This window comes from Natator depressus, chromosome 11, assembly GCF_965152275.1.
Source record: "Natator depressus isolate rNatDep1 chromosome 11, rNatDep2.hap1, whole genome shotgun sequence".
Lineage (NCBI taxonomy): Eukaryota > Metazoa > Chordata > Testudines > Cheloniidae > Natator > Natator depressus.
In genome coordinates this window covers 18287378-18299527 of record NC_134244.1, presented here as the reverse complement: position 1 = coordinate 18299527, position 12150 = coordinate 18287378, and the positions used below count along the sequence as shown (strand labels likewise).

Sequence of the window (12150 nt, the reverse complement as noted above, 5' to 3'; positions counted from 1 at the left end):
TCAGTCCTTTAACAGAAAGATCTATGGTGATATTTCAGTGTTTGGAGTAATCTTGCTTCCTAAAAAGGTGTACCTTAATGACACGGTAAGTTAAACATTGGCCATCAACCTTATTGACACTCTACTTTTTAAAGGGTACAGGTGGCTGACACCACAATAATGCCTTAGGGAATGAGAACCAGCGTACCTTGCAATAGTGGTCCAGTTGAACCCATCCGCCATAACCATATCTCTGTGAAGGGAGAAAGAAAAGGCCAGTGATTAGACAGTGGTATGGAATGAAAATCAAAGGCTCAGTTCATGCAGCTAGACAGATCCAAGTGCAAGATGAACCTCATGGATAAGGCTTTCCCTCCCAAATAGCAGCATATTCCTCAGGTGGACCCAGAATAGGACAAAGAGGAGGGAGAAGTAAGCAGCAAGAAAGAAACTCAAAGAGTCGTGAAGGAAAGAAGATGAGGAGAAGAACTAAAATAAAATAAATACAACAAAAATATCAACTGCAGCAGTGTGGAAGAGACAATAGCCTTCTGTGGGAATGCCAGCTGCTTAGGTACCATAGATAGTCATCTAAGAAGTAGTTAAGACAGACTCATCCCCTTTTAAGAGTCTTTTCCACTGACTTCTTGAATTTCTGATCCATTTTCATGGTTAATATCCTTTTAGAGCTTTATTAGCTAAAAGTGGATGCAAAACCACAACAGTCAAAAGTGGGACTGTTTCATCTGATGAAAGGCAGCTGGGAAGGGTGGTGCACTTACATACTTATGGTGCACAAATGGTGTTAATTAGCATCGCTTCACTGAATTGAATGGAACTACATTGATTTACACCAACTGAGGATCTAACACCGGATATATGCCTCCATGTTTGGGAGAAACCACGTCATATGCGGTGTGTATTACATGCACCTATGTAGCTATACTTCATCCACATAACCTTACTCATACCCTCATTTAGCATCCAACTAGCTATTTGCACAGCACTCTTCACAATGATGTTATCTTCATCTGCACAGTGTTTTCTGTTCCAAAGATGTACGTATGGCAGATTCAGTTAGGTAAGGTTAAGAGATTTTCACCTGAAAACCTCAGTTAAATACCCTGGATCTGGAGAAAGCTTCTTGAAGCTCTGAATACATATCCAGAACAGATAATAACAATTGAGAATTGCCAGTCTCCCCCCCGCCCAGAATAAGTTAATAAAATGGTTACACAGGAAATGTTACATGACAAATTAACTGAACAGTATAGATAGAAAATCTGAGAGGAACATTTGATGAAATGTGTGTGGGAATCTGACAGTGGTTTCCAAACATCTTGCCACTTTAGACAGTTATTAAGATTGATAAGAAAAACTGTATTTTACCATTAGATATAAGACAAACTTCCAAGTATTTATGTCATTTTGAATTGTTTAGGATGCTTTTCTCCTTAAGAAAGGCAGGCATTCGTAAACCACAAATGAATACTCCGAACCCAAGGGCATATCTAGAAAGCTGAACATTTGCATTATTTTTGGAGCGTAGCCAATTACTGCATAGCACCAGTAAGATCAGCTCGTGAACTTTCACAATTACTATAGTCACAAAAGCTTTCCTTTGTGCATGACTTTAGCACATATTCCTGGATTTAATGGCAAAAATTCATTAAAATTTCTGGCATCTGGACCCTGCAAGGTGCTGACCTGAGGGTGCTCAGCACCTTGTAGAGGGAGCACAGAGCTTCACAGGATCTGGCCATAACATAATCCTCTTTAGGGCTCAGTCCTTCAAGGTGCTGATCACTCTGTGGTCCAGCAAAACACCCAAGTATATGCTTAGCTTTAAGTACATAAATTGTTTCTTTGACTTCAGTGGAACTATTCAGGTGCTTAACTTTAAATATGTGCTTGACTGTTTTGCTGGATTGGGTTAGTACACTTGCAGGATTGAGCCTTTATCCTCTGGTTCAGTAAGATACCTAAGCATGTGTCTAAGAACTGATTTTAAGATGCCTGACTCACATGGTTAAGTACCTTACTATATTGGGGCTGTACCTTACTGTACAGAATAGTATTTTAGGACAGAAACAACAACCAAATGAAGTATGTGAAGGAAAATAAGAGATGAGAAATGATCCAGCACAGATCCTAGCAAACTGCAATTTGTTAATCATTAGCATGAAGATGTATTGATTATGCCTTTCAGCTTCCATGATTCAGCAGCAAGGCTGAAGGTCACCTTCTTCTGCCTATTAATATTTAATCAGGAGAGACAGGCTTAAAAGATACAAGTTAGATGTCCATTGAGTCTCCCAAAGAGGTTTAAAGTTCTTTAAATTAAAAATAAAACCCCACACCAGAAGTTTATTTTCATTTACTTTTTTAAATTATAAGATTTGAAATGATATAAAATAATGAAATATGATGATAGAGAGTCAGAATTCCCTATTTTTTCTATAAAGTAACATTTCGCACGAAATTGGACAAAAGCAGGACTCATTAACGCCATCAGCATAAGCAACATTATGATCCTGCACATCCTATGCAGGCAGGCAAATCAATAATTGATTTCAAGTATAAATAAGGCCTTTGACTTCAGCCAGAGATGCGGTTGACTGTGGTATGTTGATATATTTATTTACACCAATTTAAATTTACATACCATGAAAACTGTGTTTTACCAAGGACACGTAGGGTGTGAGCCAAAGTCCACTGAAATAAATGAAAAGCCTTCCATTGACCTCAATGGGCTTTGGATCAGCTCCTAATTATGATTATGCAACTGTGCAGATAACAGAAGCACTATACAGCTCAACCACACAGACAATAAATCAAGTAGTCAATGATTTATTTTTTTTACCAGTTTTCCCCCTCATGCCCTCAGGGATTAACTGGATGCATTTCATACTCCTCATTCAAGCACTTCACTGATCACTTTTTCACTTCACTTACTCAAAATTACTAAAAAAAGAACAGGAGTACTTGTGACACCTTAGAGACTAACAAATTTATTAGAGCATAAGCTTTTGTGGGCTACAGCCCACTTCATCGGATGCATAGAATGGAACATACAGTAAGAAGATATATATATACAGAGAAGGTGGAAATTGCCATACAAACGGTAAGAGGCTAATTAATTAAGATGAGCTGTTATCAGCAGGAGAAAAAAACTTTTGTAGTGATAATCAAGATGGCCCATTTAGGCAGTTGACAAGAAGGTGTGAGGATACTTAACGTGGGGAAATAGAAATAGCCCACAAAAGCTTATGCTCTAATGAATTTGTTAGTCTCTAAGGTACCACAAGTACTCCTGTTCTTTTTGTGGATACAGATTAACACAGCTGCTACTCTGAAACCTGTCAAAATTACTAGTTACTTTTGAAAATGTTGGCCCATACATTTGGGGCTATAAAGAATTCAGCACTATGAGTGAAAAAGCAGTTCTAACCAGTTTAAGAGAAAGTTTTCCTTGCAATATGACCTCTTCCAGTGCAAGGCATCACTAATTATACTGCATAGCTTTGGGGTCTACTTTATCTTCTATATTCTGGTGCTGATATTAGACTTGGCTCTTTATTTTCAACTTTCTGATTTATAAGCCTTCTGTGAGGCTTCATATTTAAACTTCACTGCCTTTTTAAAGTTCTAGCTTATTTGGATATAGATTTTCAAATCCCTAAGCCTAGCAAGAGAAAAGACATTTTGTTAACTTTGGCATTATTGATTCAAGACTGTTTTTTCCCATGGTCAAGAGACTCTTTTCTGTGGAATAATTAGAATCTCCAATGATTTATGAAAAGCTTCTGCATAACGGTGAGATGTTAGCCACTTCTTATTGTCGGAGGGCATAGGTGAAATCCCAGATTCTCGCCACAAATCTTCTGCCTTTTCAAGATAATAATCAAGAGCTTGGCAACTTTTATTTTGTTTATAGTCAGTTTGCTTAAGGAGCATTTTACAAAGACTAGTCCCACTTTGCATTGTTAGCAAAAAGATGCTACGGAATTCAGGGATGGTCTAGGTCGATTTGGTCCTGCCTCAGCACTGGGGACTAGACTAGATGACCTCTTCTACAGCCCTAAATTTTAATGATTCTATGATTTACATATATGTTACGGGTTTCCAAGTTCACAGGTGAACAAACCCAACACAAAGTTTTCTACGATCTTAGGTTCAAGATCCAGTAATTCTGATGCCAACAATTTAATGTAAAAATTATAAGATAGTACTACATGTGCATGTGACAGAGCTAACGGATCAGAAAACGTTACCTTCCAATCAGTTCTATCTGTATTATTGTTACTGTTAAGTATCAGATGGGTAGCTGTGTTAATCTGTATCCACAAAAACAACAAGGAGTCCGGTGACACCTTAAAGACTAACAGATTTATTTGGGCATAAGCTTTAGTGGGTAAAAAACCCACTTCTTCAGATGCAATGCTTATGCCCAAATAAATCTGTTAGTCTTTAAGGTGCTATCGGACTCCTAGTTGTTTTTATTTTACCGTTGACAGTTTTAAAGAAATAATTACGTATGTATTCTTAATTCCAGGTTCCATTGCTACTCATTTTTGAATAAATAAATTGCAGTTTTCTGTCCCTCTCTGACTAACCTTCAACCTCTGCTAGCCTGTGTACTTAACATTCGCAGAAACACAGAGCTAACAAACCTGCAACAACTACTTTTGAAATCTCTGTCATCAGGAACAAATTGAAACCTCAGTATATCAAAGGAAGAGAGACACACAGTGTAAAGAGAGCCTCAGCTTGTGGCTGGTGCCTAACAGCAAGGTTGAAATCACAGTATTCTTTTGCAGTCAAAAGATAGGCACAATGCGATAAAGTGCTTTCATATCACTGACAGACAAAAGCCTAGTAGTCTTTCATTTTAACTACCATGAAGATAGAATGGAATAAGGGTCTTAAAACAGCTATTGGGGGGGCAAGGGGAAAAAAGCAGCTAATTCAGTTCTCATCCTCTCTCTTAACTAATCTGCTAGCTTGCCTCAAATGGAAATATTATATGAGCTTTAAAAATCACCTACCCTCAACTTGTTTAATGGAGCTGATCATACAAAGTCACAGTTTTATCAGAAAATAATTTCAGAAATTATATTGTTTCATTATGTGATTTTTTTAAAAAAACTGACTTTACTGATTCTCTACATTGCTGCAGAATTAGTAAAAAAGGATAAAAATATATTCCATAGTGTTCAGCACTGTTAAGGCTATCCTACAAACTGAGTTAGAACTAAATACATCTATATTTTTTAAATTAAACAATCTGATTATATGTAACATCAAAATAATTAGATTTTTTTAGTACAGTAATACCTATAGCACATTCCATTTTCAAAGCACTGTGCAAATATTAACTAAGGAATCCCCAGAGCACCCATGCCTACAGATTACAGATGGAGAAAGTGAGACAGAGAGGGGTTAAGAATAGATCACGCCTCTATGTGGAAAAACATGTTACCAATAGTTCTCCCTCCTGCACCTGGGTCCTACTGCACCACCAAGGTAGTTTGCAACTATGGAACATGGAGCCTAGCTAATTATTTCTGACAGTGCACTTTGGATTTAAGAGACTCTGAATTTACAATATCAATAACTTATAAGATTTAGACTACCTCTAATGCAAATATTAAAAACAATTTAACTTGCCCTCTATTCTGAGCAGTATTTGAATTTATTAGCTGAGTTTTTCATTTAGAGTGCAATATACTGAATCTGTCCAATGGCTTAAAAAGTTCCAGCAAAAGAAGGAATAGTTAAAAGAAGGAAAAAAATTTTAAAAAAAAATTTTTTCTTTAGCCAAACAGAAAGGGTGATCCTGTATCCATTAACATCAATGGTGATACTCCCATTCACTTCAGTGGATGCAGGCTGAATCACAGAGTGATTTCAGTCCTATTCATTGTTAGTTATTTGCCTAATGCTTCTTTTACACATGTTTTAAGAAAACTTGAATACAAACCAAATTAAGGGAGAGATTTAAAGTCAATGGGATTTGGGCACCTAACTATCCTTTATGTCTTTGAAAACCTTCTCCTAATAGGTTAACTGTTTTACTAAGAACACAGAATTAGTAGCTCAGCATTTTTACAACTGTAAATCTTTAAAACATCAGATTGTTTAGGCAATATATAAAAATACAGAAATCTGCAACCACCCCATCTAACTTAATTTAGCAACCAGCATAGTAGGCCTTTGATTTATAGAGCTTCAAAATTCATAATTAATGTGGATTTAGAAAGCACAAACAAACTCAAACTGTTTGAAATAGGGCCCAGTCCTTCACTTCTTACTCAGTGGGAGTTTTTCTTTAACAAGTCGTGCAGGATGAGGGTCTTAAATCCTCCCAAATCAGAGAAAAAACCCATTGAAAACAGATGTTTGTATAGCAATAGAAACTTTGATATATCAGAAACTACAATGGTAACAATAGAGGCTGCTCTAATACTGCACCAAATATCTAACCTCTTATTACCTCTTTTAGATCAGGCCATTCCTTAGGTAGAATATGACTATGAATATCAATTTTCATCTTTGGAGGATTACACGAGAATTACTGTTTTAAGAAAGACGTTTTCTAATTAACCTTGAGTTCGCTGTACTCCCTGGCATAGCAGATTGCTGTTAACTTAGGGTGTTATTTAAGTCCATCTGCCGTCCTATCAGGTTGTCTACATACAGTAACCAATCAGGGAGCCAACATTTCAGGGGAGCTGCAAAGTAATGTAAAGTCAATGACTCTCAGGAAGTGCTGTTACATAAATTACTGTATAGTGGAGAGTGAGGTGAAGCTGTGTATTTATACATGCAGTACAAATGGAGTTTTTGATCTAGAGTCTGAAATAAAAGTTGGTTTATAAATTTAAAAATTAATTATTATAGAAAATTAAAGACTTTAAACTCCCTTCTTTCCTCTTCTGAAAGATTTTATAAATAGGGCATAAAATGCAGCCTCTAGTGGATAAATTTGTGCTTCTCATCTTCCTTCTCCTTTTCGCAGAGTCCCTTCCATATTACTTTATAAAAATTCATGGGAATGCAGAATTGTGGCTATAGCTATGCTCCTACTTATTTGGCTTGGTCACAATACTGGCTTATTTTATCCTCCCTCCCTCATTCAGTATGTCTACACAATATCACTCATTCACTCTCAGGCTCTCTGACGCTGGCTGGGACTATCCTTTATTCTCTATAATTTTAGTACTACTAGCTCAGTCTGTGCTCCCCCTGTCTATGCTGACTGTCTGTCAAACACTATTGGCTCAATCTGGAGTTCTAGGGAAGATCATAGAATCATAGAATATCAGGGTTGGAAGGGACCTCAGGAGGTCATCTAGTCCAACCCCCTGCTCAAAGCAGGACCAATCCCCAACTAAATCATCCCAGCCAGGGCTTTGTCAAGCCTGACCTTAAAAATATCTAAGGATGGAGATTCCACCACCTGCCTAGGTAACGCATTCCAGTGTTTCACAACCCTCCTAGTGAAAAAGTTTTTCCTAATATCCAACCTAAACCTCCCCCACTGTAACTTGAGACCATTTCTCCTTGTTCTGTCATCAGCTACCACTGAGAACAGTCTAGATCCATCCTCTTTGGAACCCCCTTTCAGGTAGTTGAAAGCAGCTATCAAATCCCCCCTCATTCTTCTCTTCTGCAGACTAAACAATCCCAGTTCCCTCAGCCTCTCCTCATAAGTCATGTGTTCCAGTCCCCTAATCATTTTTGTTGCCCTCCACTGGACATTTTCCAATTTTTCCACATCCTTCTTGTAGTGTGGGGCCCAAAACTGGACACAGTACTCCAGATGAGGCCTCACCAATGTCAAATAGAGGGGAACGATCACGTCCCTCGATCTGCTCGCTATGCCCCTACTTATACATCCCAAAATGCCATTGGCCTTCTTGGCAACAAGGGCACACCGTTGACTCATATCCAGTTTCTTGTCCACTGTAATCCCTAGGTCCTTTTCTGCAGAACTGCTGCTGAGCCATTCGGTCCCTAGTCTGTAGCGGTGCATGGGATTCTTCCGTCCTAAGTGCAGGACTCTGCACTTGTCCTTGTTGAATCTCATCAGATTTCTTTTGGCCCAATACTCTAATTTGTCTAGGTCCTTCTGTATCCTATCCCTCCCCTCCAGCGTATCTACCACTCCTCCCAGTTTAGTATCATCCGCAAATTTGCTGAGGGTGCAAGCCACACCATCCTCCAGATCATTAATGAAGATATTGAACAAAACCGGCCCAAGGACCGACCCTTGAGGCACTCCACTTGATACCGGCTGCCAACTAGACATGGAGCCACTGATCACTACCCGTTGAGCCCGACAATCTAGCCAACTTTCTATCCACCTTATAGTCCATTCATCCAGCCCATACTTCTTTAACTTGCTGGCAAAAATACTGTGGGAGACCGTGTCAAAAGCTTTGCTAAAGTCAAGGAACAATCACGTCCACCCCTTTCCCGTCTTCCACAGAGCCAGGTATCTTGTCATAGAAGGCAATTAGATTGGTCAGGCATGACTTGCCCTTGGTGAATCCATGCTGACTGTTCCTGATCACTTTCCTCTCGTGTAAGTGCTTCAGAATTGATTCCTTGAGCACCTGCTCCATGATTTTTCCAGGGACTGAGGTGAGGCTGACTGGTCTGTAGTTCCCAGGATCCTCCTTCTTCCCTTTTTTAAAGATGGGCACTATATTAGCCTTTTTCCAGTTTTCCGGGACTTCCCCAGATCACCATGAGTTTTCAAAGATAATGGCCAATGGCTCTGCGATCAATCCGCCAACTCCTTTAGCACTCTCGGATGCAGTGCATCCGGCCCCATGGACTTGTGCTCGTCCAGCTTTTCTAAATAGTCCTGAACCACTTCTTTCTCCACAGAGGGCTGGTCACCTCCTCCCCATGCTGTGGTGCCCAGTGCAGTAGTCTGGGGGCTGACCTTGTTCGTGAAGACAGAGGCAAAAAAAGCATTGAGTACATTAGCTTTTTCCACATCCTCTGTCACTAGGTTGCCTCCCTCATTCAGTAAGGGGCCCACACTTTCCTTGACTTTCTTCTTGTTGCTAACGTACCTGAAGAAACCCTTCTTGTTACTCTTAATATCTCTTGCTAGCTGCAACTCCAGGTGTGATTTGGCCTTCCTGATTTCACTCCTGCATGCCTGAGCAATATTTTTATACTCTTCCCTGGTCATTTGTCCAATCTTCCACTTCTTGTAAGCTTCTTTTTTGTGTTTAAGATCAGCAAGGATTTCACTGCTAAGTCAATCTGGTTGCCTGCCATATTTACTATTCTTTCTACACATCGGGATGGTTTGTCCCTGTAACCTCAATAAGGATTCTTTAAAATACAGCCAGCTCTCCTGGACTCCTTTCCCCCTCATATTATTCTCCCAGGGGATCCTGCCCATCAGTTCCCTGAGGGAGTCAAAGTCTGCTTTTCTGAAGTCCAGGGTCTGTATTCTGCTGCTCTCCTTTCTTCCCTGTGTCAGGATCCTGAACTCACCATCTCATGGTCACTGCCTCCCAGGTTCCCATCCACTTTAGCTTCCCCTACTAATTCTTCCTGGTTTGTGAGCAGCAGGTCAAGAAGAGCTCTGCCCCTAGTTGGTTCCTCCAGCACTTGCACCAGGAAATGGTCCCCTACCCTTTCCAAAAACTTCCTGGATTGTCCGTGCACCGCTGTATTGCTCTCCCAGCAGATATCAGGGTGATGGAAGTCTCCCATGAGAACCAGGGCCTGCGATCTAGTAACTTCCGTGAGTTGCCGGAAGAAAGCCTCGTCCACCTCATCCCCCGGTCCGGTGGTCTATAGCACACTCCCACCACGACATCACCCTTGTTGCTCACACTTCTAAACTTAATCCGGAGACACTCAGGTTTTTCTGCAGTTTCATACTTGAGCTCTGAGCAGTCATACTGCTCCCTTACATATAGTGCAACTCCCCCACCTTTTCTGCCCTGCCTGTCCTTCCTGAACAGTTTATATCCATCCATGACAGTACTCCAGTCATGTAAGTTATCCCACCAAGACTCTGTTACTCCAATCACATCGTAATTCCTTGACTGTGCCAGGACTTCCAGTTCTCCCTGCTTGTTTCCCAGGCTTCTCGCATTTGTGTATAGGCACTTAAGATAACTCGCTGATCGTCCCTCTTTCTCAGTATGAGGCAGGAGCCCTGCTCTCTCGCGTGCTCCTGCTCGTGGTTCCTCCCGGTATCCCACTTCCCCACTTACCTCAAGATCATAAATTATGGTGCTTTTTCAACAGCTATGTATAACTACTAGATCACAACTGTCTTTCTGTGTCATGTAATGCAAGTTGCTGTAGAATTAGAATTCCATGCTGGGGTACAGCTTCTTACATTTGTGTTAATAAAAAGCATGTAATATATTCATTCATTTTTAGAGGAGTGTCAAGGAACTTCTTTCTTGCTTACCTCAGGCACCATATCATGGTTCATCATAGAGGGCTGATCTTGACAACCTCCAAGTGCTGGTCAGAGAATAAGATAAGGCCTTGGGGCAGAGAGGTTCTGCTAACCCAGGGAGCTTGGGACTGGAATTCAGAACCTCCATGTGGTTTGACATCACCAGAACTTCCCAAAAGGAAAATGACCCTGTAATTCAGAGCTGCTTGTTATTTATTTCATAGCTATTAAATATTTAAGTGTCTCTTCTGCATGATAGTACGACATATCTTTGGGACTACTATATGTATCTTAATGGTGAATCCTTTTATTTGCTCTACTCAGCACAGCACTGTGCCAAAGGTCTCAGAGACCTTGGCAACGTTATACGAGTCAAATTTGTGTACAGGTGAACTGCTGTTGAACAACTTCTGGTTTGCAGTGTGTATTAAAAAGCAGCTAAGTCCTCAAGGGAAACTTTGAGAAACAGTGGGCTTGATTCCCCAGCACCATGCCAAGTTTCTCGGGTGAAATTCATCCCAGTGCAGAGGAAAGATGCACCACATAAGGGTTATATTATGGGCCAACGTGAGCATGAAGTTCCACTTCATCAAGGTCAGTAACTCTCAACAAGTGTTATTGCATAACACTCTGGGGTGGGTAAGGGCTCTGAACTTGAGTGCATTTCACCCTTACAGAATAAAGACTGCATTTTTGTGCAAACAAGAAAAAACTGGAAAAGAGAAACACTCAAAATGCAGACTGTCCAAGCAGAATTGTTTCTAAATATTTCTCAAAGTTTCTGTGAGGCATCATAAAGTCTTTAAAAACAAACTGTACCCCCTGATTAATGCGGAAGCTTCCATATGTTCTTTTTGCACAATCTTCTTTTCTATTCATGACTTCTTTGAGGTAAAAAGTCTTCTTCAGGATAACTTTGCCAGATAACAACGGTTAGGGGCCAGGGCTGATTTCAGTTACACTGGTGAAAAATCTGGAGTAATCCCACTGATTTCAGTGACAATCATTGTACCTGACAGCAGAATTAGATTTACTGTGCTTAATCTCTTTTCAAAAAGCAGTTTAGTCAGGGTTTTGAAGGAGTGCTCGGATCTGAGATTCAATATCCTCCATATGGCATTTGAAGATCCCCATTTTGCGTTTGTTTCATTACCTAAGGAAGTTTGTTGGCATATGTGTAGGGAATAATGACACAAAAGATCTTCATGCATCAGGAACATCAACATGCATAATCAAACTGCTGAGAAAGTGTTGCCACTCATCTGAAGTATCAAGATTGGTCACTTTCAGTAAAAGTGAAATTGAAAGAAAAGACACAAATACAGGATGGCCTTTGTCAAAGACCTCTGTGCCAAATTTGCAAACCAGCTTCTAAAAATGAACCCTCAATTTTGCATGCTCTTTACTGGCACCTGAAAATTTAGTACCTAGATGTCTAGCTACCTGGTTTGTGTGTATAAATCAGCTATTTTACACACATGGAGACCATTGCAACTGGTTAAGAATGTGTGCACTGTTGGTGGCTAAGCTGAGGCTTAGAAAATTTGTCCTTTTAGAAATTAAATGAATAAGTATAGAATAGCTTGCTGGTAGCAGTTGCTTAGCAACACATTGTTTCTTGGCTTTCCCGGTGACTGCATCGGTCCTTTGAGACTGTCATCAAAGACCACATAGTCCCTGAGGCTGTGAGGTGAGTCCATTTTGTAAATGTCACCTTTAAAAAT

The 12150-nt window shown here is 40.0% G+C and overlaps 1 protein-coding gene across 1 annotated transcript in view; it reads right to left on the bottom strand.

Annotated features, from left to right (window-relative positions):
* ACMSD (aminocarboxymuconate semialdehyde decarboxylase) overlaps positions 1–6615 on the bottom strand; it is a 64501-nt gene extending 57886 nt beyond the window's left edge. Inside the window, exons 1-2 of the mRNA XM_074966800.1 lie at positions 6476–6615; positions 188–232 (exon numbers count right to left, since the gene is read on the bottom strand). Of these exons, the coding sequence (XP_074822901.1) occupies positions 188–232; positions 6476–6532 (102 nt within the window). The 5' untranslated portion in view covers positions 6533–6615. The remainder of the gene's footprint in view (positions 1–187; positions 233–6475) is intronic.
* Positions 6616–12150: the final 5535 nt, after the last annotated feature.